The 25,215-nt window shown below is 40.2% G+C and overlaps 1 protein-coding gene across 4 annotated transcripts; it reads left to right on the forward strand.

The window, feature by feature from the left end:
• The first annotated feature begins 7,614 nt into the window (after window positions 1-7,614).
• On the forward strand, window positions 7,615-9,265 carry twist1b (twist family bHLH transcription factor 1b). 4 transcript variants are annotated; one of them, XM_056234422.1, is made up of 2 exons: window positions 7,615-8,352; window positions 8,763-9,265. In XM_056234422.1, the coding sequence occupies exon 1, from the start codon at window positions 7,805-7,807 to the stop codon at window positions 8,312-8,314; it is 510 nt and encodes a 169-aa protein (XP_056090397.1). In that variant the 5' UTR covers window positions 7,615-7,804; the 3' UTR covers window positions 8,315-8,352; window positions 8,763-9,265. The 4 variants fall into 4 exon arrangements, with proteins under 4 accessions (XP_056090397.1, XP_056090398.1, XP_056090399.1 ...); XM_056234423.1 differs by having other exon boundaries at window positions 7,615-8,313; XM_056234424.1 differs by having other exon boundaries at window positions 7,615-8,221.
• The last annotated feature ends 15,950 nt before the right edge of the window (window positions 9,266-25,215 follow it).

Consider the following 25,215-nt stretch of genomic DNA (forward strand, 5'->3'; position numbering starts at 1 on the left):
CTGACAGGCAGGAGTAGTTCCCTGGGAAAACTACGCTTGTAGGTGAATTCTACGGTTGGTGTGATGGAAAAATTGTGATGGTGCAGACAAGAGGAGAGATATTGTTGTTGCTCCCACACATTTTTTGAGATCTCCTGTTTCTAAAAACCTCCATAAAAAAAAAAATGTATCGCCAGTGTAACGCGAGGCCTTAAAGCTGACAAAACGAAAAATATTCAGACTTCTGTGGCTCTAAGTACCCCACTTGAACCGAAAGGGTCAGACAAATTTTAATACCTCAGACAACCAGTGCATGACCCCTAAACACAATCTCTCCCTTTCCACATCTCTCCCTCTCTTTTGCAGCTGCAGAGTTTAGTAGTGTTGGTGGGAGGACGTTGTGGCTAAGCTTCCCTCGAGTGCAGGCTGCAGAGCCAGCGGGAGCATCCGTCCCCTTTCTCTGTTGTTTTTGGCACGGGACGCCCGGTCCCTCCCCTGCTTGCACTCCCTCAGCCTACAACCCTCAACCTCTGCCTGTTACCCCAACGTCCCATATTCATCCCCACACACAGCTGTAGCACTCTATGTGACCCTGACTGACATCGCACACAACACACACAAACAGGCATGCAGTAATATAACTCAAGTTTAAATAGATAGTCAAGTATGTTGATAACTAAGTATTTCACTTTGATTCATTGCATGCTGGTACACTGCAAGGGTGCGTTTCCTGTACAACAATGTAAGTTGCTGCTTTACTTATGATGCATCATTGGAGAAATGAACTAGCTGTAACTGTAATAACATGGTTGCAACTCCATCGTTCAAACCACGTTGGTTCAACAATAAGGGCTTTCGCACCTGAGGAACGTTTTCATAATGCCTATAACTATTGGCAGAAGAACCCACTTTTTGGAATGTTCGCAACGCAGGAACTGGGAACAACTTTAGTTATAGGAACTCCTTTTGGGGGGACTAAATTAGCTCCAGAGTACTTCAGAGTAGGGTCTAACCCAGAACAATAGGAACTAGCAGTGGTCCAAGTGTATGCTGATTGGTCAAACGCATGCCATACAAAACACCAGCACCTGCCATTTTTAAAAAGACACACAGGTTACATATACTTACTCCACAAACAATGAAAAGATGGATGGACCGAGGCAAAAGTCCCGTCACTTCTCAATAGATCATGACATCCTCCATCCTCCAGTTGATGTTAAATGCTGTGCTTAAATGATGTCGCTGTCGGTCGTCTTACGCCACTTCAGAGTTACTGGCGGTGCGAATGCAACCAGGAAAATGGTCCTAGGGGAAAATTTAGTTCTTAGTGGACCGCCCAGGTGGCTAGTTCCTATAACTGAGTGCCTATAATTATCCAGTGCGAAAGCCCCTAATATAGGACTGTCGTAAATGACGTCACACGCAAGTGGTGGAGTAATAACTTCTGCTAATTAATCAACTCAAGATTGCAATTAATGTCACATTTTTATAGTTAATTTACCCAAAACAACAACAAGCACGTAATCATGTTGACGTGCACTATATAATTGTAATTGGTGTACATTTTACTACCATAGGCTATATGCGGTTGTTCCCTGTCCATTTGTTTCATCACAGGTTGCCTCTTCATTGCTGACACGCTAAAATATATTGATTGAAATGTATGTATGTGTGTGTGTATATATGGGATAAAAGATAGGTAGGCCTATACTGCATGTTACTGTAGCTTGCTTAATGTGCCCAAGAGCATGATCAATTCCTAAAGTTATACAAACAAAGGTCGAAAGCAGTTCCAACCACACAAATTTGCAATGCTGTTTACGAACGTTCATTGGAACTATGGTTTCAAGAAACGCTGAATCATTGAACTGTGTTAGTAACAGATCTGCTGAAAGATTTGTTCCTGCATTAACCTTAATCTACTTCAGGCAGAATCATATAGTGATCTGGGCAATGTATCCACAGATGCCCTGCGATTTATGGTAAGATGGGGGAAGATGCCCCCCTTAAGAACAATATGTATTTGCATTTAAATTGTAAAATATTTATATGTAAGATTATAGCATGTGCGGGATGATAATGCCATTGACATCTAGTATGGGAAAAAAATGATTATGGCAGTCAATAGCTACCGTCAACTGTTCGGTTACCAACATTCTTCAAAATATATTTTGTGTTCAACAGATGAAAGAAACTCATACAGGTTTGGAACAGGGTGAGTGAGGGTGAATAAATGATGACATAATTTTCATTTTTGGGTGAACTATCCCTTCAAGAGAAATAAAAACATTTTCTAAATTACTTGTCATAACACAAAAGGTAAAATTGTTCAAAGTAACCCACAAAAAATACCACAGTGTGTGTGTGCGTGCATGCGTGTGTGTGTCCGCGTGCGTGTGTGTGTGTGTGTGTGTGTGTGTGTGAGGTCTGCCATGACATTCTGAGTAATGATTTGGACTGGTGTGGAGCAACTCAGTGGCCCCAAGAACATTAAAACAATGGAACAGTGTCTAATCTAAAAGGATAAAGCAGATCATGGGCCTCAAACAGATTTATTGTATAAATATAAATTCAGCTAATTTACTGAAATTTGATTGAAAATGGCTCTGAATTGGAAAAATTAATGCTGTCAGAGCATACTTGTCATGCTAAACTTTATCTCTGGTAAAAAGAGGAAAAGCCAAATGTTGATTCATTAAAGGACGGAAGGACCGAATTCTGTTCATTAATGCCACACACCATGTAGCCCCGCCCCTTTTCAGCACTACGCTTGTTGTCTTCCGGTTTGTATTTCCACAACATCTTACTGAACCCTTCCTTTCAAAATCTTCCCGGTCTACTGACATGTGTTATGACTAACCCGCATCAAACATTACTATGATCATGCTAACTTTCGTTAACTCTACACTAAATAAATCCACCTCACCAGCTAATAGACAGCGATGCCATAGAAATATAGGCCAAACTGAGCTGCTCCAAACACGGAAGTTCAAACACAAAATTCTAAAGATGGCTGTGCTCTTGTTTCTCTGGCGCATAAGGTTTACAGCTACGACTTTCAAAGTCATCGGTTTGCTGTTCTTTTCTTGCTACCCAACTATCTGTCGCCAATTAGTTTTAGTCAAAACCCATTTCACAGGACTTATATCACACATCGAAGAAGACAGGTATAGATATTTAACCTGCTAAATATCTTACGGGCATTTGCGACGCATCGGCACTTCTCTCAAATTGTGTCTTCGCTATACTTCTATTCAAACATAGCAATCGTCACCCATGTGAACGAGCAAAAATTTGCCTCCGATTTCGGGCTTTTGTGGGTGATCTCCAAAAGTTTTTTCTGTGTAGGCCTACAGATGACTTTATCAAAACGATGTTTTTTTGTTTTTTTACATAGCCTATTCAGACTGCAGGTAAATGTGGCCCAAACACTCACATTGCTCACATGTGACTCAGATCTGTTTTTTTCTCACGACAGTGTGAACAGCACAAACCACATGAGATCCGATCTTTTCAATTCCGATTTGTGCCACTTCCATATGTGGTCCTAAATCTGATACAGGTCAGATGTTTTTCAATGCGACCTCAGTCTGAACGAACAGTCATATCGGAATTCATGCGACTTTTACGTCACTCCAGATCAACATTCGTCACAATTCTGCACTCATGGGAGTGACTTCAAAGATTTAACTTACCCAATGTTATCAAGACAGTTGTGAAAAGTAGTCAGTGGAAGGACAGTGGTGTGTCAGAACTTATTACAGTGACAGCTCTATACAAGCGAAACACGAGGGCTCGTGTCATAAATGTTTAAACAAATTTTTTTCACATCCATGTCTTTGCTTTTTATATTGCCTGCGCATAAATTTGCTGGCTTCTGCTGCAGATCACACTATAAATAAACACGTAATGGCTTACTTTTATGTTCTTTGTGTTTACTTCCGTATGACAGCATGCTGCGTGATATCTTTTATCGTTCTTTGTGCACGCGGGTCAGTTCAGGGCCATGATCTGTTCACACTGGAATCTGATACTGGCCACATTTAAAACAACAATGTGAACAACTATACAAACAATCAGATTGGAGCAATAAATCGGAATTGAGCACTAAGGCTCACAGTGTCAATGTTTTTCATGCCATTCTTTTACAGTACATCGTTTTTATTTCAATCACATTCACAACTCGGGTGAGGTAAAATTGTGTTTTTGTTGTGGCGCTGGTCATTCAAAAGCTGTTCTGGAAACATCCTGGTTGAGGTAAAACCCATTGGCTTCTTTTTACTCGTGGCCCTTTTTTTTCATCCTGTCATTGTAAATATGTATTGGTATGCACTATATTTTAAACTGCTCCTTCAACAAAATGTTTACTTGTTTGGCTCAGGTATCATTAGTCCATCAAGAAGAATGCAAACTGCATTTAAAATGCTCAAAATCATGTGCCACATCTTAGTCTTGCGTAGCCAGGCCTATACAGACTGGCTGCAGAATGTCTGGACTGCATAGCAGCTTTCATTGGCCTATAGGACTGCACAAGAGGCTGTGAAAATGTGAAGTCGATGTTCCTATATCATGCAAATTGAATGCAACAAGGGCACATCCGTTTCCAAAAACTGTTTTGACTTTTAGTTGATCCTGATAAGCACTCATTGTCACAGTTGGAAACACGACGGCCATGAGGAGGATCGGCTTTGTTTCCAGGCGGACTGTCTAAGAACACGACACACATCTTCTGGAAATCCTGTAGTATGCAGCCAATCAGATGACAACTTTGAAACTCCCAAAGTGTTTTCTGTTTTGTGTGCCTTGCGTATCAGACGTTCAGCCAACGGTCTGTGGGCGTGTCGTCTGAGGCTAAGACTATAGCCACAACCAGACCAGCACAGTCCTCTTCACTGAAAGCACTCATTCATAGTCCAGTCCTCAGATCCAGACAGACTAGATCTGTTTATATTCATCCTCACCTCTCTAATCTTCACCCATATCCGCTCTCTTTTTCATTCCAGACAGGTCCTATCAAGAGCCGATATGATGTCTGGAGTCTGCCTCTCATCGTGGCGTTAGTTCACTGAGGGCCTTAATATAATGAGAATAAACTGCTAACCCAAGCCCTCCAGCAAACTTCTATCTGTAAAAAGTGATCAGTTGACTTACTTAAAAAAGTGAGGAAACCCGTTGCCTTAAAATTATCAAAGTCCCCCTGTAATCAATTTTATCCCTTAAAACTAATCTTTGATCACCAAAATTACATATTTAAAAGTTTTTTTCCCTGAAAAAAATTCTTCATGCCTTAAAATAGCTTGCAGTTCTATGAATATGCAATATGAATATGAATATTGCACAAATATGTAAATTATCCCCGCCTCCACTCACTCACACCAGCTCAGAGATCCACTCGTTGACGATCACACAATGACGTGATTGGCTACAAGGTAGTTTGTGACATCAAAAACAGTCAACTGATCACCTTTTACAGTCTATCTATCTATCTATCTATCTATCTATCTATCTATCTATCTATCTATCTATCTATCTATCTATCTATCTATCTATCTATCTATCTATCTATCTATCTATCTATCTATCTATCTATCTATCTATCTATTTATCTATCTATCATATAAATGATTTGGTCGTGAGATAGCGTTGGCCAACCATATACATTGTAAGATGGAAGAACAACTTGGTTAGGAAGAAAGGGATGGATATGCTTGAGCAGAACCCCTTATGAGCCTTCAACATTTTGAAATCAAAGCTAATGCCTCCCCTTCAAGACCAGTTGCTGATGAGGTGGTGAATTCGAAACTACTCATTATATTAAAACACGCAGACATACAATGTTGATGGTTTGTTTCAGCACTTAAAGGCCCAAAGAGACAAGGATGTTCCTTTCACACTGTGGCTAATACTCAGGCTCCAGAGCAGTGCTGGATCTGGCCTGACGGGAGGAGCTGTAAAATATCAGATTCTTGGACTTCTCGATATTTGAGTCAGAGCATGAATCATCATCACATACTTAGTGCAAGTCAAAATCCTCACTCACTCAGCAGTCCTGTACAGGGAAATCGATGATATGCCACGTGTGTGGTGTTAGATGTATAATGTAAATCCAGGACCTGACTTTTAAGAGACCCAGGGTGCACAAACATTGGACTGAGCCGAACCAAAATCCCCATGTTTATCAATCCCCGCCCTAGCTGCACAAATTGTGCAACAACTTCAAATTATGCAAGAGGTGAATATTGGACATTACCAAGATAATATATGTCCCCTTGGTAAGGCTGTAACCTAAGTGTTATTAGGGTTATTATCGGCTGGTAGCTGAAAGACCTTCGGATATAGTGTTGTACTCTGTTGTCCCTGTTAAAAAATGAAGCATCACAGGGTGGAAATGTAAGACAAATTGCTGCCTTACATTTTTAAGTAGGCTACAATAACCTTGGATGTTTTAGTAATTTCAACTTAAATTGCAATTAACAGACTTTATAAAAATTAGTTGATTCTTGTATAACTTAAAGTTGAAATTTGCTTAACGTTAAAGCAATTTAAAAACACATTTTGTTGTAACTTATTGATCACATCATCCTTTTTTACAGTGAGTATTTGTTTCTACTTTCTGTCTTGAGATCGTTCTGCCTTAAAATTGGATGCTTTGACATTATTATCAGGTGAGCTGTGAAAGTGTAAACTGTAAATGTCACAAAGTTACCTCCCAGATCAGTATGTTTTTTTTCTGAATGATTTCAAGATAATTTTGTGTCTTTGATGATTGAGTCCTCTGCCAATTAAATTCAAGCACTTGTAACTCCAGTATTATGACTTTGGAATGAACAAACTACATCAACCAGAATAGCACGACCCCTGGTGGAGAACATTTATCAGTTCACTTTATATAAACAAAACTATAAACTTACAAGTCTGTGTAGTGTTACAGTGGATAGTATTTTATGTATGTGTTAAAAATAAAAAGATTCTGATAATTTACACTTAACATGTTTAGGTTTTATGTCTTGGTTTTGGGTTTCAAATTGTTCTCCCAAGTGAAAGGCTGTTACAGTCAAGATAGATTATGTAGGCTATATTTCATGGAAATTATGAGTCTGAATTCCACTGTATACTTTATATTTTCAGAAATAGTTCTAAATGTATAATTCATAATTAATTTCTAAACACAAATCAGATACACATTTGTATAATGCGTGTTTACTTCGTAAAAAAACACGTTTCTTCAGATATAGTGTTATTGAAAATTGTTGACATGATAGGCATGTAATGTTTCACTGGACTATATTATTATAAAAATAAATTTTCACAAACTAAATGTTGTCGTGGTCGTTGTGATTTTGGTTCAAATCAAATATGTTCGTGTGATGAAAGACCCAATAACCGAATTAAAGAGTAGGAGGTTATAATTTCACAGGAAATACCGAATCGGATTAAAACATGTCCTGAGTTTGCATTAATTGTTTTAAAATTGAATCAAAGCACAACGAATCATTTCGGTTATTTGAGCGTGCAATCGCTATTTTTTCTGTTCACCAAAGAACTGTCAGACTTGACAAGGAAAATATCTTGAGTTTAAAAGTTCCCCCCACCCTCCTTCTCACGTCTTAAACCTTCTTGGCCAATCATCTCTCTTCTCACAAACACTTTACCAGACTATAAGAACTCCCAAACTTTTTCCCTTTCAACCTAACTCAAAGTTGCTTGGAATCCAGGATACCTAGTTATTTCCTCCAGAATAAGAAACATACGCTTGGAATTGTATTTCACCCTCATGAGGGAATAACGTCTCTATCCGCACGCGCTTTCAGCAGACTTGAGCGAGATGCCCGAAGAGCCCGCGCGAGACTCCTCCAGCTCCCCCGTGTCTCCCGCGGACAGTCTCAGCAACAGCGACGGAGAGCCCGACAGGCCACCGAAGAGGAGCGCGAGGAAAAGACGGTCTAGCAGGAAAAACGGGGAGGATTCCGATAGTTCGACCCTTGGGAAAAGGGGGAAAAAGTCTAGCAACAGCAGCAATAGCCCTCAGTCTTTCGAGGAGCTGCAGACACAGCGCGTGATGGCGAACGTGCGCGAGCGACAGAGGACGCAGTCGCTCAACGAAGCGTTTGCGTCTTTGCGCAAAATCATCCCAACTTTACCGTCCGATAAACTGAGCAAAATACAGACGCTGAAACTCGCCGCCAGGTACATCGATTTTCTCTGTCAGGTTCTACAGAGTGACGAGCTGGACTCCAAGATGGCAAGTTGTAGTTATGTTGCTCACGAGCGCTTGAGCTACGCGTTCTCGGTTTGGAGGATGGAGGGCGCTTGGTCCATGTCTGCATCTCACTAGTGCGCAGGGAAACTTTTTTTTGTTTTTGTTTTCAGATGGTACGCTTTCACAATATCCATCGCCTTTAATGGTGTAGCTTAGTAAACAATCAAACCTTTACTAAATTCTACACGTTTAGGCACACGTTGCAGAGCTAACAACTGTTGCATGTAATCAGATCGGATTTGTTTACTAGCAGTATGGCTTTATTTTGAGACAATCTGCCTCTCTATTTAGAGATGGTAATAGCGCAAATAAATAATGAAGATTAGTCAAAATGTAGCTTGCATCTAAAAAAGTTGCTAAACAGCTATTGCATTATGTAGGCTAATGCACATGAATTTGTTTACTACCAGTACGGCCTACTGTAGCACATCATTTCCACAATCGATTATAATTTTCTCAGAACAAGGGGTTTCTGTAAATAATGTTTTATATTGTCCGGCCTAAATCATGCTATTATTCGCAGGTGAAAGCCACGAACTTGGAAAACACGAGGACCAATGCGCCAACACAATGCTAGATTTCTACATAATCTTGGGGAAAACGGAAAATGTTCCAACAGAGGTCATGGCTATTATCGAGAGAAGGCCACGGACAGAGATTTGTTGCGCGTGCGCTGGATATGGACTTCCTTGCTAGTGTTATTGACAACGAATGTCGGAAATGTGTGCATATGCATGTTTTTTTTATTTTTTTTTATTTTTTTTGAAGATTCAGTTGTGCATAGCTTTCTTTGAGAAAGTGAAATTGCATCACAAGGACTGTTGATGAGAAGACGGGGAATGAAGCCTCTAGTTCGAATCCTGTGCAAAATACAACGTTTTAGTACAATTCTATTTATTTATTGATGACACACTATTTGAAATGAAGGCAAATGTATCCTGTGTCGAAATGCATTCTATTTTTTTTTTTTACTTTTGTAAATAAATGTTTATTTCTGCAATAAAGATGAACTTTTAAGAAATATTCCACGTTATAGAATAAGAATTCAGCAGCATTAGTGTGTCCGATTCAGGAAAATTTAGGAAACATTCAGGAAGGGGGGATACAGTAAATGCTCATTGTTACCATTCGTCTTGTTATCACGGGTTGACTGACATGAAAAGCAAACCAGAGACAAAATACGTTAAAAATAGTAATATAGGGCTATATATGATCAAAACAATGAGGTAGCCTAATTTTTTTTAATCTTTAGTTTAAAAAACCGTGACAATTTTTATCAATACAATATACATTATATTGTCTCCTTATAAAATGGAGAGGAAATGGTGCATTATCACACAATAACACATCATAAATGCCTTTTTTTAATAGTCTTTAACGAATACACAAGACTGCGGTGGAATATTAACTTTTATTCCGGTAGGTCTGACTAATTCTGGCTTGTATGACTTGGTTTTTGGCTGACATTCATCTAAACTCTCTCTAAGCGTTATTGACGTAGGTTCAACAATAGGCCTACTTTCAGTTCATCTGAAAGAAGACAAAAGGGGGGAGGAGGACAAGAGAACAGGGTTGGATTCATGGCATGCCATGTACCACTAAAATTTAAGTCTAAACCTTTGTTGTTGTTGGTGGGTTGAGTTTTTTTTTTTTTTTTTTTTTACAGTTGCACTAAATATAATCGATTTCATCAAGCTAGAGCTTCACAAATACGCACGTGCGTCATAGGTCAAATCCCCAGGGACTGAAATGGATGTATAGCCAAAGGCTGCTCCAAAAATACTGTGTGGAAAAAAAGCAAGCCACTCATTAGTTTTGTCTGTGTTGTTATTGTCCGGTTTAATTAATTTGTAAGAAAAAATTAAAAGCAAAATAAGAGCATTGCAATTTATAAAAAGTACACCAAGTGTCATTCAATTCACTGAATGAAATCGAACGATCAATTAAATGCTATAACTTTTTCGTTTCGTCCGTGGTTTGTACACTGTAAAAAGTGATCAGTTGACATAACTTAAAAAAGTTAGGAAACACGTTGCCTTAAAAATATTAGGCAAAACAAACTTCGTGCGTAAATGAAATTATAGGCTATTTGGAATTGTCAAGTTCACATAACTTATTTTCTTTTTCCAATTCGCATGAAGTTTATTTTCTTGATAATTTTAAGGCAACGGTTTCCCTTTTTCTTTTTACAGTGTATTTGGCCTTAAATAACGGTATAGGCCTACGTACTGTCAGTTGACTTTGGTTTTATATGAAGTCTGGGAAAGTATTTTGGAAACATGGAATATTTGAAATAAAAGCACGTGCACGATTGAAGGTGTGTAATTGGATTTTGAGGCATGTGTGGAATTCCCAGATGTCTATGAAATTTAAGCTGCCTTCAGCAGGACGGGAAGGTGGGGTGGATGAAGCTGGCCTGTATGCTTGCTGAGCAACTGTAACGTTAAACTAAATAAAAATCCTTTGAGAGACATAAACAAATTACGTAAAGTTTTTTTTTATTATTATTATTTAGGAATAATTTATTGTGGACAACTTTTCTGAGTGCCCTAACTGGTTTAAATAGTGCACATTTCTCATTTTGACATAAACGTCATAAAGATCCCAGTGAACTTTAGGAGAAAAGTTTTGAGTTCATTTCCACTTGTAAGGCTTTTGGCAGATGGATGTTAGAGGCACACGAATGAAACTTATTTTGAACAGATGTTAGCATTTTAGAGTCACGTGAATTGAGCAGATGTTCAGATGTTGAGGTCCGCCTTTAAATAGACTATACTGACAATCTTAGAAACAAAGCGTCGGCTTTTCTTGAAGGAATAGACGCGCGTGGAGTGATGCTCGTTGTCCTCGGAGATTCGAGGTCTATACGGTGATTTCAGATTTTTGCTCTAAATCACGGCCCGTGGGATGCAGTGTCGAGAAGAACGCGAGTGAGTTTCCCAAATAAAGAAACCCGTGTAGAATTGCTGTTCCAACAGGTACTGTAGCCTATATGATGGTGCTGCTTATCCAACATTATTTTGCATTTGTTTGACTTTTGTTTGTTTGCTTGTTTGTTTGTTTGTTTTTACGTGCGGTCGAAGCACGAATGAGTTTGTGGCCTACTTGTCTAGAACGCCAGAAATAAGAATATATTTAGGCTATAAATGATACACTAATAGGCTATACTTTACACTTAACTATGCTCGGATAATTCTGATGGTGTCACGTTTAATTACTTTCATTATGACCCGATAATGATCGTTTGACGCGTAAATCTGCTCTGATGTCAGTAATCAGCTTTCCTAAACCATAGCTAAATAACAGACCAATATTATGCAGTAGGCCTATTATTATTATTTTTTTTTACTGTTATTTTTAATATTAGGTTAAACATAGGATATTATTCAGATCCATAGGTAAGTTATAAATATGGAATTTCAAGGCTATACACAAACAAAAGTTTTTCTATTAGATAGCTCAACGTTTTCGTGGGTTGCAGAGTTCTTTAAAATCTATGATCTATAGCCTATTAAAAAGTTGTTCTTTGTTCCGTGGAAACCATGATTAAAAAAAGTATTTTAAAAAAGCGAAACGAACCTTTATGTAGGGTAAAAAAGAAAGAAAGTGGAGATGGAAGTCAAAGCGAGCACTTGTTCATCTACACAGCTGGCTCGCTAAAGCTACAGCTCAACAACTGCTGGAAATTCACTTTATGAAGGAAAATCATTTTCCACTAAAACGCCAAGCAGATCTTCTGCTCCTGGAAACAGGTGCAACTTGCAGCAAGCATTTTGATATCACACGCAAAAGCGTGCGAAAACTGATGCTACAATTAATCTTTAGACCAGATGCGCTGATTTAGGCCTACTTCATCTTTCAATAAAATATTTTGTAGGGAAAAAAAGACACTTCATGCATGCGTTGTGATTTAGCGGATGTGGGCCGTGCAGCAACATTTTTTATCATTTCTTTTTTAGTTATAACAAATAAGCCCAAAATAGGCTGTTTCTTTCCCTTAAATTTCTGTATTGCAAACCATTATAGCCTATATTTTTATGTGCAAGATTTAAAACTTTTATGTTTTCAGTTGTACATTTATTTAACATGCTAACACCTGTCTGTTAGCACTATTAATGCTAACTTTTGAAACCTTATAGTTTAACTGTTAACCGTTTAAACATTTGTGGTTATTACTTGTGCTCATAAATCAATAAATAAAAGTACTTTTAAAAAAACATTTGTCATCTGACATGCTGCAATTTCTACATTAAAAGCTTGGGCTCTTTAGACAGAGAGGGACATTAGAGTGTAACAATCTGGAGATGGTGCAGGGTTACAGTTATGCTCAGGTCAAGGTTTGTTCCTATAGAGTAAGAGTTAGGGTTATATAAAACAGAAACTGTAGGCCTACACCTTAAAATCCCTTAACATCCGATTTCCTATCTGAGCAAAGTGAATTAAGTCACACAACTGAATTTCAATATAATAATTTAAAAGCAAAACATCCGATAATAAATCTTAAATATAAAATCAGTCAAATTGTATGTTGGTTGTCAAAATCCTTTAATAATTAATGTGAAAAAAGTTAAAACAAAAATTAGAACTTTTAGAAACTTAGCCTATAATACACTCTGCTGTATAAGGTCAAAAATGCTGTTTACGTCTATAAAAAGCAAACCTTACTTTAAATCGATTTTTATCAATATATATATATAGGCCTATGTCCCCTTTACTTATAGCGGTTTATTCAATACAGATTGTTTTAAAGCTTTTCAGTGATAATAGGAAAATGATGCATTTTGGCTGTTGTTCAGTTCAGTGTTGATTCAGTTCCATTGTGAAGATCATCAATTATTAAATTAGTTCATTTAATCTATAATGCTATTTTGCAATGATGTCAAAATGATTTCACCGTCCAGCTCAGTTCAGTTCTCATTCAACATCAGTTACAGTCAGATCAATAATATTGTTGAATATTTAGTATCCCCAACTAAGCAAGCCAGAGGCGACAGTGGCAAGAAACCCAAACTCCATCAGGTGAAGGAATGGAGAAAACTGTTTTGAAATCGGATGTTAAGATGTTTTAAGGTGTTTTAAGATGTAGGCCTAATACTTATATATGTATATCTTCACCCTGGAATTATAAGGTTCTATCTGATATTTTTGTCAAAATTGAGTTATTCACATATTCTTATTCTGACTTATTTACATTATGTGATTTTTTTTAAGTTGTGTACATTTTGGGACTTTTAAAAAACAAAAATGATCTATTCACAAAGGAGTATGAAATGCAAAAACTTTAAAGCTCAATATATCAAAACTGCTCATGAATGCAGATTGGCCTTATAATTCCAAGTTGGCGATATGTGTATAAACTGAATATGCTCACATTTATTGTCACTAAAGCTGTTTAATTTGATGTAATCTCTTATAGGAGGCAAAAACCTACAGGCACATTATGGGTCTTTTCATTACAAATAGTGCAGTTAAAATCCAAAAATCAGGAATGAAAAATGACTCTTCTTTCCTGGCTTTGAGAATACCACTACCACTGAGAAAGCTCTCATCCTTTTGCTTTTTGGGAATGAGAAAAACTGACAGTTTGGTTGCCTTTGGCCTAGTGCTGCAAGTGTAGCATTAAGAGTGACAGAGCATCAAAAGTCCCCTTTCAAACTCATTCAACAAAGAGAGCGCTGAACCCCGAATGTTTACGGAATGCTTAGCACACGCCACCCAGGGAGCAGACAAGACACGCATCATGCTGCCGCTAGGGGATACACAATGATGTCACACACAGGAAATGGCTGGAGAGACTTGGCACCTCGCGGTGGTTGGCCCAGCATCCACTGGCTCAGGAGGGCTGCTGCGAAAATAAACAGGCAATCAGAACACTGCACGAGAAGTACACAAATCCATTGTAATGTTTCATGGGTAATAAAGGCAGAGTTTTCATATCTAGAGAACTGTTTATTTGTGCAATCTGCTTGTCCATAAATAGACTCGTCTTTTGCGGGACGGATAAACAGAACGTGGAAGTTAAAGCAGTTTTTGGTCCTGCTTTCAAACTTCCCTGTTAATGTTTAGTGATGTTTACTGGGTGCTCAGACGGAAAAAGAATAAGAAAAATTGGATTCGTAAACGAGCTTAAGAAATACATCCTGGAAGGCTGGAAGCCGATTGGACCTAAAATATCATTTTAGCTGCAATAATTTAGCATGATCCTATAATTATATGTATTTACCCAGTACATTCACATTATGAATTAAGGAATAGTTCTCCCAAAAATGAAGATTTACTTAACCTTGTGCCTTTCCAAAATCACATCATTTTCTTCTGTGGAACACAAGAGAAGATATTTGATAAACCTCAGCTGTTTTTGTCCATATGTCAATGGGGTCCAAAGGTTTGATCAAAAACATTGATTAACTCATGTATACAGAGCCCATATCAAATATTGCAACATATTTAAATATCAATAACATCCAACAAGTTGATCGATGATTTCATTTGACCGACTTTTGGACCCCATTGACTTTCTTTGTATGGACAAAATCAGCTGAAACATTCGTCAAAATATCTTCGTTTATGTTCTGCAGAAGAAAGGAATGGAATGAGGGTGAGTAAATGATGACATAATTTTTATTTGTGGGTGAATTACTCCTTTAATAACATCAATGTATTATCCATTTATTTGTAGCATAGCCTACTGTTACTTAGCTTTTGATATTTCAGTGAATTGGTACTTTAGCTTTGTTGAATGGAAAACAAAGTATATCCTCAAGACAAAGTCATCAGATTCTGAAATTTGATCAAACAGCTCATATTGTATCACTTAACACTATATCTTCTGTTTGGCAGTAAAGCACCTCATCTGTTATGAAGGAAAATGTCTAGTGACACGGTAAAATAAAAGTTGCTACCTTATTTTTTAAAAGTCAGTTTAATGTCATTTAAGTTGAAATTACCTAAACAATACAAGTTGATTGTACTTCAAAATTTGAGTGGAATCTTGTATAACATAAAAAAGTTATACAAGATTCAACTCAAAATTTTAAGAACTGTACAATCAACTTGGATGACAACAACATATGTTGTCATAACTTATTGATCATATAATGTTTTTACAGTGTATAGTGAAAATACTGCTAAATGCATAATACAACTTGCAGCACTGGCACGAAATAATGCCATTGTCAGGCAAAAGAAAAGAGAACCGAATGTCGACTTTCATTAAGGAGACCGACTCATTACAATGGCCAACTTTCTGACAGCCCCGTTACATAAACACAAGTCTAAACATAAGTCCTTTCAGACATCTTAAAGCTTCTACAGAGCACTTTGTTAATATCCACAGATGTCAAATTAATGCACTTTTCCAGAATCATTTACTGGAGCAAAAAATGAACCTTTAGGTATGTTATGCTTGGCTCATTATTAAAGCTCTCCATCTCATGGTATTTTAGCTTGCCTTGAAATGTTCAGTACTAAGGAATCTTTGAGAGATAATGTGTGACTGATGCTCTTACCAGTCAAGTGGCCCACGTCACTTTCCCCGGCCCAGGGGCACTCTCCCTAATGACACCCCCCACTCTCCCTCCTATGGGGTCGGCTCCTGAACAGCTACTAAGCTCCATAGAGTCATTAACCTGGAGCCCACCGGAGCACTGAAACACAGGCCTATTTTCACTACTATATGAGGAAGATAAGTGATGTGTTGTTTCTTGGGCATTACAATGATTCCCCTTTTCCTTCCTCTGGATGTCAGGAAGCGTAACTGGGGCTAACAAGACAAAAACAGCCTTGAGGTTAAAACAGGAGGGTCATTATCATTTAACCTCTACATCCTATAAGCGTGATTTAGCAAACATGCTAATAATTTCACATTTCATGCTTTTATTTTGTAATTATATAGCTAGAATTTGTAATCTGGAAATCATGCATCTTAACACTATAGTACCTGTCAAAAGTTTAGACACATTACAATTGTTTTGAATGTTTTTGAAAGAAGTCAAATGCTCACCAAGGCTGCATTTATTTAATCAAAAATATTTTTTAAAATGTAATTTATTCCTGTGATGGCAAAACTGAAATTTTAGCATCAGTACTCCAGGTTTCAGTGTCACATGATCCTTCAGAAATCATAATAATATGCTGATTTGCTCAGGAAACATTTCTTCTTATTATACTAATATTACTAATGTTCAGTTGTGCTGCTTCATATTTTTGTGGAAATGGTGATACTTTTTTCAGGATTCTTTGATGAATGTAACGTTCAATGAACAGCATTTATTTGCATTTGATTTCTAAAATGTATTAAAGCATTTATTAAACATAAATCTTTTGGAACATTATAAATGTCTTCACTGTCACTGTTGATGAAATGAATGCTTCCTTGATGAATAAAAGTATAAATGTCTCTCTCTGTTTTAATATTACTGTTTGAATGGTATCATTGTTTCCAATATTAAGCAGCACAACGGTTTTCAAAATTGATAATAATAATAAATGTTTCTTGAGCACCGAATCGTCATATTAGACTGATTTCTGAAGGATCATGTGATACTGAAGACTGGAGTAATGATGCTGAAAATTCAACTTTGCCATCACAGGAATAAATCAAAATTTTAAATGTATTAAAAATCGAAAACAATTACTTTAAATTGTAGTAATATTTCACAAGATTGCGTTTTTTACTGTATTTTTGAATACATAAATGCAATCTAGGTGAGCATAAGAGAGACTTCTTTCAAAAATATAAAAACATTGTAATGTTTCCAAACTTTTGACAAGGTGGTAATAAAAATGAAATATCACATCAAAAAGTGATGATGGCTGTATTTTTTAATGAGAGCGTGTTAATCTTATCGGACCTTATAAACAGGCCATGATGTCATTTGTGTGGTTGATATGAAACATGATATGATATTTGATATTGTTTTATAAGACAATAAACTTAAAATGTATAAAAAAAATGTATAGCCTTCAAATAGTTCAACTGTGTGTTAATATGTCTTTGGCTAAATTAATAATGTATTTATATACACAACCCTCTATAAGGGTTGTGTATATAGCTAAATATTCACAGCTATTCACATGTGAAGAATGTGTCAGAATCAGACCATAATCATTGGTTCTCATGAAGGTGAGTCAATCTTTCAGTTCGTTTCCCAGCAGGATGACGGTTATTATGATTTATTGTAAAAGGTGTCACGTTTCAGTCCAGCTAATTTAAATCCATAACCTGAGATGCAATAATTAGAGAAGCACAAGCTAAATTTTGATTGCAAAAGAAGTATATAAATATAGTATTAACATTCAAAATAAATAAGATTGGGGGTAGTTGTAACACTTTTATTCCAGTGAATATTTTTAAGCCAAGTTTATATAAAAAAAAAAAAAATCTACATACTATACACACGGACATACTAGCACATAATAGCGAGCCATATTGTCACAATAAGTTGTCACTAACTGCCATTAAACAGCTTAATAAAAGGTTTTCAGCTAAATATAAACAGTAAAACAAAAATTAAGTATTGTAAAATGAAAAATTGTAATTAATCAATTGTTACAAAGCATATAAAATGCCTCTGACAACTATCTCAAATTAAAATGGGACATATTGTCCTGGCATTTATGAAAAGCTTAGTTTCAGTAATTAGACTTTTGACTCAAAACCTTATACTGTATTTATTGAACTTCATAGAGCAACTAGCCCTGTATCCCCCTATTGTTATGAATTTCCAATAGTAAAAGGGTTAAATCAGAGCACATCTGTTCGGTATAGAACAAAAATTCTGTGTGCAGGTTTGAATCTCTTTATATTATAGGCTATTAGGCCTATTATATTACATTTTAAAAATATATAAAATCTAATAAGAATGTGACGAATCTCATAGATCAGAAAGTTTTGATGTGATACGTGTACAAGGTCATTCTGTTTCTTATTCTCAGTGGACCTTTGATGTAGTTTCCCAAAAATCCCGCAATGAGATTGGAATTTTGACTGTGTATAATGCATTTTGGTAATGTTGAAAGTCTGGTTTTTATACAGTACTGCTAGTAAAGCCGGCCTTGAAGGGACTAATGATATTTCTATGTGCTATATCTGATGCCTGAGTGATCTATGCATGGCAGCTTGTTAGTTAATCTCAAGTCTCTTTGTCGTAACATGAAGGATGACATGAAGCTGGACTTATCTGTGCAAGGGACTGGCGTCCCAGGGGAACCGGCTCCAACCTGCAGAGAGGCCAACCAAGTCACTTGTGACCCGGGTACTAAATCAAGTTCAAAGCATCCCACGGCATGCTCGCAGGTTTTGTGTTACGCATACGCTGTTGGGATCTGGTCAGCCTGCCTTATGTTTGGTCAACCCCAGGGTTGCCCCTTTGACTCTTTCTCACAGCTTGAAGTGTGCGGAGTGACATTTCTACTGGCAGGAAATACAAATTTAGACCTTAAAGGAATATTTCAGATTCAATACAAGTTAAGCTCAATTGACAGCATTTGTGACAATGTTGACTACCACCAAATTGATTTCAACTTGTCGCTCCTTTTCTTTAAAAAAAAATCAAGAAGTCTCTTATGCTCACCGAGGCTGATTTGATTAGTTCAAAATACAATAAAAACAGTAATGCTGTGAAATGTTATTACAATTTAAAACGACTGTTTTCTATTTGAATATATTTTAAAAAGTCATTTATTCCTGTGATGACAAAGCTGAATTTTCAGCATCATTACTCCAGTCTTCAGTATCACATGATCCTTCAAAAATCATTCTAATATGCTGATTTGCAGCTCAATAAACATTTCTTATTATTATCAATGTTGAAAACAGTTGTGCTGCTTAATATTTTTGAAGAAACCATGATAGATTTTTTTCAGCATTCTCTGATGAATAGAAAGTTCAAAAGAACAGCTTTTATTTAAAACAGAAATGTAACATAAATGTCTTTACTGTCACTTTAATCAATTTGATACATACTTGCTGAACAATTTACTAGCTTTAAATCTTGTCTAAAAATGTACCTTTTTAGACAGGCTTTCCAGTGACTGTATCCATGTGTCTTTTATTGCTTGTGGTGTTCTTAAAGGGATAGTTCACCCAAAAATTTAAATTTTGTCATCATTTACTCGCCCTCAAGTTGTTCCAAACATGTATGAGTTTCTTTCTTTGTTTTGTTGAACACAAAAGAAGATATTTTGAAGAATGTCGGTACCATTTTTTTCCTACTATGGAAGTCAATGGCTAGCGTCAACTGTCTGGCTACAGACACACAGGTTTGGAACAACATGAGGGTGAATAAATGATGACAGAACTTTCGTTTTTGGGTGAACTATCTCTTTAAGACGGCACTGAGGCCTGTGCTTTAGGCCAAGTTCCCTTTCGAGGGAACTCTCGATGCGTCACTTGACGCTTTGGGAACGCCCCCAGCGTGCATGCGTCTGAGCATCAATGTCAACTAGTCCAATGGAAAGAATGAGCGTCACGGGTGGGTGACGTCATGACCAGGAAGGGATAAAGGCTCACCCGGTGAAACGCGGCATTAGCTTCTGTGTCTCAGCAAGCGATCTGTGTCATTTTGTCTCTGTCTATTTACTGTTGTCTGTTGCGGAAAAGGATGGAAACTAAACAAGTGTACAAACAGTGTGCTTCTCCCTGCCCGCGTTATTTAACGGGTGGGGACACACACGAGCTTTGTGTCGTTTGTTTGGGAGTGGAGCATGCGGTCTCAGCCTTCGAGGGGGCTGAGTGCCAGCATTGTGAGATGTTACCGCTTCGCATGCTCCGCTCTCGCCTGTCACTCTTTGATAAAGAGAGTGGGCAGGCTCGCGATCCGCAGGGATCAGGACCCGCGTCTGCTGAGGCAGCGCGGAGATTGCATTCCTGGGGATCGCAAAAGGAACTTTCGGAGGGGTTGGAGACGGGTCCGAGGGCTCTTTCTCCTTCCTTACCCGAGAGATCCAACGCTCTCCCCCCGGTGTCGGAAGCACGCTCTGCGGTTTCTTCCGCCCGGGGAGAGAGCCCTCCATTACTTTATTGCTCTTCCTCCGAGGAGGTTGATGCGATGAGTTTGGAGAGTGAAAGCACACACATGGGGGAAAGAGATTCACAATTTATTTCCCCAGCATATGATGAGCTGGTGGATGTTATGTCGCGGGCTGTAGAGAAATTAAATATTGAATGGCCATCTGAGAAGAAGGGCGCTCGTCCTAAAAGCAAATTAGATGAGCGCTTTTTATCTTCCACCACATTATCTCCACCACGAGGGCTTCCATTTTTTCCCGATTTGCACAATGAAATACCTAAATCGTGGAATAAACCTTACTCATCACGTCTTTTCAGCCCTCAAGTTAACACTTATTCGAGAATAAGAGGGCTGAAAGAGTATGGTTATGAGGCGATGCCCCAGGCGGAAGAGAATTTAGCCAGTTATCTTTCCCCTGGTCCCGCATCGTCTCTGAAAGCCTCGGCTTTGCCCACTAGACCGCTCAAAGCCACTTCGGTGTTAGTGGGCAAAGCTTATACGGCAGCAGGTCAAGCTGGAGCATGTCTGCATACTATGGCAGTGCTCCAGGCTTATCAAGCTGACCTGCTGGGGGATCTGGATAGTAGTGAGGGAGTCAGTCATGACGATATTCGTGAACTTCGTCGGGCTACCGATCTTTCTCTCAGGGCTACTAAGGAGACCGCCAGAGCAATTGGGCGGTCTATGGCAGCCTTGGTAGCTACTGAGAGACATTTATGGTTAAATCTGTCTGAAATTAAAGAAAAAGATCGAGCTTTTTTATTAGATGCTCCGCTTGAACCTTCTGGTCTCTTCGGCGACGCAGTCCACGCGGTCGTCGAGAGATTTCAGGAGTCAAAGAAACAAGCTGACGTTTTTAAAAAGTTTATCCCTCGCCGGGTCCAGCCCCCTGGGGCTGCTGGGCGTGAGCAGCCCCAGCCGTCGAGCTCATCATATCGTGTGCATCAGAAAGAGAGTGTTGCGTCTCGTGCACCTCCACGTAGAGACTGGAGACGGACGCAACCCTCTCAACCGAAGTCTTCTAAGTCGAAGCCGGATCTGAGGACCGTTCTTCAGGCGAAGAAGACTTCGGTTAAAAAAAAAAAAAAAGGTCCTGATGTTCATGCATCAGGCCTGTGAGGACAGCCCCGACCGAAGTGGAGCGGTGTACACCTCATTATACGGTGCCCGTTCCATTTCGGGGTCCTCATGAGACCGTTCTGCCAACCCTGCCACCCTCGGTGCTTCAGGGCGCAGCGGTCTCCAGCGAGTCGCTGATGCTATGCTGCGGCACAGCATCGGTTTCGCGCCCTCTGAGGGGGGCCTTAGAGCGGCCAGTTCAGGTAGTTCCTGCCATTATGTTTCAGGCTCCGGAATTAGCCGTCTCGATAACACCAGAGACCAGCCTCGAGAGGCTGGTTCCCTTAGTAAATTTTCTGGCAGCGTGGAAGCTTCTGCCGAATATTTCTCGTTGGGTCCTGCAGATTGTAGAGAAAGGATACAGAATCCAGTTTGGTTCTCGTCCTCCTCGTTACAACGGGGTGCTGCCCACAGTGGTGCATCCCGAGCAGGCTCTGGTAATGGAGCAAGAGGTAAAGGCCCTGTTAGCAAAGGAAGCTATAGAACAGGTGTACTCACCCGACAGAGAGTCGGGTTTTTACAGCCGTTATTTCATTGTTCCAAAAAAGGATGGAGGGTTGCGTCCCATTTTAGATCTTCGTCTGTTAAATCGTTCAGTACAGAAACTCAAGTTCAAGATGCTGACACTCAAGCAGATCGTGACTCAAATCAGATCCGAGGACTGGTTTGTCACGATAGATCTGAAGGACGCTTACTTCCATGTCTCCATCCTCCCTCAGCACAGGAAGTTCCTAAGGTTTTCTTTCGGGGGCAAAGAATACCAATATCGGGTTCTTCCTTTCGGTCTAGCTTTATCACCCCGCACGTTCACGAAATGCGTGGATGCAGCTCTAGCCCCTCTCAGGCTTCAGGGCATACGTATTCTGAACTACATCGACGACTGGCTGATTCTAGCGGAATCAGAGCAGTTGGCGGTTCGGCACCGAGGTGTCGTTCTCGCTCATATGCAGATGTTGGGGTTGAGGCTCAATGCCAAGAAAAGTGTGCTTTCTCCAGTACAGAGAACCACTTTCCTTGGTGTGGTATGGGATTCAGTGACGATGCGGGCCACTCTATCGCCCGTTCGTGTAGCTGCTATCCTGACAGCCACCAAAGAGCTAAAGCTAGGCCAGTCACGCACTGTAAAACAGTTCGAGAGACTGTTGGGTCTTTTGGCGGCAGCGTCCAACGTGATTCCTTTTGGCCTGCTGTACATGAGACCTTTGCAGTGGTGGCTCAGGACCAGAGGGTTCTCCCCGAGGGGAAACCCACTTCGTATGATCAAGATCACGCGGCGATGCCTTCGTGCCTTGGTTATATGGAGAAAACACTGGTTCTTAACCCAGGGTCCGGTGTTGGGAGCTCTCTGCCATCGAGTTACGATCTCGACAGATGCTTCCCTCACCGGCTGGGGAGCGGTAATGGAAGGCCGCTCGGTTCAGGGTCGGTGGAGGAGTCATCATCTTTCTTGGCACATAAATTGCCTGGAGATGATGGCCGTCTTCAATGCGTTGAAGCAATTCCTCCCAGACCTGAGGGGCCATCATGTGCTCGTCCGTACAGACAACACATCGGTGGTCTCTTATCTGAACCGTCAGGGGGGTCTGCGGTCGCGTCCGCTTTGCAAGCTGGCGCACCAGATCCTCCTGTGGTCTCTGGGGAAGGTACTCTCCCTGAGGGCAGTGTATATTCCTGGGGACCAGAATATTGGGGCAGACATCCTGTCGAGGCAGGAGCTGAGGCCAGGGGACTGGAGACTCCACCCCGAGGCGGTGGAGAAAATTTGGGAGTTTTACGGCCAAGCAGAGGTGGATCTGTTTGCGTCTCAGCATACGACGCACTGTCCACTTTGGTTCTCCCTTACTCACCCAGCCCCCCTGGGGCTGGATGCTATGGTGCAGACGTGGCCGAGGCTACGTCTGTACGCATTTCCCCCTGTTGCTCTGCTCCCAGGAGTTCTGGAACGAGTCCGCCAGTACGGAATAAGCCTACTGCTAGTAGCACCACGCTGGCCGAGTCGGATCTGGTTTGCGGACCTGATCCATCTCTTAGACGGTCCTCCCTTGGAGATCCCGATCAGGAGAGACCTTCTGTCTCAGGCCGGGGGCACAATATTTCACCCTCGACCAGAAATTTGGAACCTGTGGGTTTGGCCTCTGAGGGGGCCCAACTCATAGAGAGTGGTCTCTCAGCTGAGGCCGCGGAGACCATTCTAAGCTCCAGAGCTCCAGCTACTAGGAAACTATATGCGCTTAAATGGAGAGTTTTTTCTGTATGGTGTCACCGACATCAGTGGGATCCAGTTAACTGTTCTGTGAACACAGTACTCGAGTTCCTGCAGGAGCGCTTTACGTCAGGTCTATGTCCTTCCACGCTCAAGGTCTACGTGGCGGCCATTGCGGCTTACCACGCCCTGGTGGGGGGTACATCGTTGGGTCGAGACCCCCTGATTACACGTTTCCTTCGTGGCACTTTGAGGCTAAGGCCTGCAACTCGCACTAGGGTGCCAGCTTGGGATCTTGCTTTAGTACTAGAAGGCCTGTCTAGGGCTCCATTCGAGCCCTTAGATTCGGTTTCAGAGAAGTTTCTTACCTTTAAGACTATCTTTCTGCTAGCTATTTCGTCCCTTAAGAGAGTTGGAGACCTTCAGGCCCTTTCGGTTTCCCCCACTTGCCTTGAGTTTGCACCGGGGATGGTCAAGGCATTCTTATATCCAAAACAGGGATACGTCCCTAAGGTGCCGACCTTGACTCCGAGGCCTATTGTGCTGCAGGCTTTCTGTCCTCCTCCTTTTACATCTGCGGACCAGGAAAGGCTGAACCTCTTGTTTCCACTGCGAGCACTGGATACTTATGTTCATCGGACATCGTCAATGAGGAAGTCCGACCAGTTATTTATTTGCTTTGGATCACCTAAGAAGGGTCTTCCTGCTTCTAAACAGACGGTTAGTAAGTGGATAGTTGAGGCTATTTCACTTGCATACGAGTACTCTGACCTGCCGTGTCCTTTGGCGGTCAGAGCTCATTCTACGAGGGGTATGGCGGCCTCTAAAGCCTTACTATTTGGAGTTTCTCTTCAAGACGTTTGTGATGCGGCAGGCTGGTCCTCACCGCTCACATTCGTTAGGTTTTACAGCTTAGACCTGGATGCTGCCCCAGGTTCTCAGGTGCTTAGTGCTTAGTTTCAACAGACTGACACTCAGGTACTTGGAATTCTGGCGTTTTGGGTATTCTCGTTCCCAAAGCGTCAAGTGACGCATCGAGAGTTCCCTCGAAAGGGAACGTCTCAGGTTACGACTGTAACCGTAGTTCCCTGAGAAAGGGAACGAGACGATGCGTCACCCTGCCATCCTTCCTGCTTCCCTGTGATCGGCTTGCTTCGACTTTTTGAAGCTAATGCCGCGTTTCACCGGGTGAGCCTTTATCCCTTCCTGGTCATGACGTCACCCGCCCGTGACGCTCATTCTTTCCATTGGACTAGTTGACATTGATGCTCAGACGCATGCACGCTGGGGGCGTTCCCAAAGCGTCAAGTGACGCATCGTCTCGTTCCCTTTCTCAGGGAACTACGGTTACAGTCGTAACCTGAGACGTTTTTAGGCCAAGCTGAGGGCCTTTGTCATTGTTGTATTCATCTGCTTGTATTAGGTATCTTTGACTGCTAAAGGCACCTATAACAAAAAATATTATTACTAAAGTATTAATTTCTTTACCAAAAAAAAAAAAAAAATCTTACTGACCCTAAACTTTTCAAGGGGTAGTGTATTTATAACTACTTTAATGCCATGGCAGACTCGCATAGTGCCTAAAACAAGCATCACATTTATAGGAACAATTTTACAGCTCAAATAATACACTAGGTAATTCA

Source organism: Rhinichthys klamathensis, unplaced genomic scaffold (assembly GCF_029890125.1).
Source record: "Rhinichthys klamathensis goyatoka isolate OS25496 unplaced genomic scaffold, OSU_Roscu_1.1 h1tg000395l_1, whole genome shotgun sequence".
Taxonomy (NCBI): domain Eukaryota; kingdom Metazoa; phylum Chordata; class Actinopteri; order Cypriniformes; family Leuciscidae; genus Rhinichthys; species Rhinichthys klamathensis.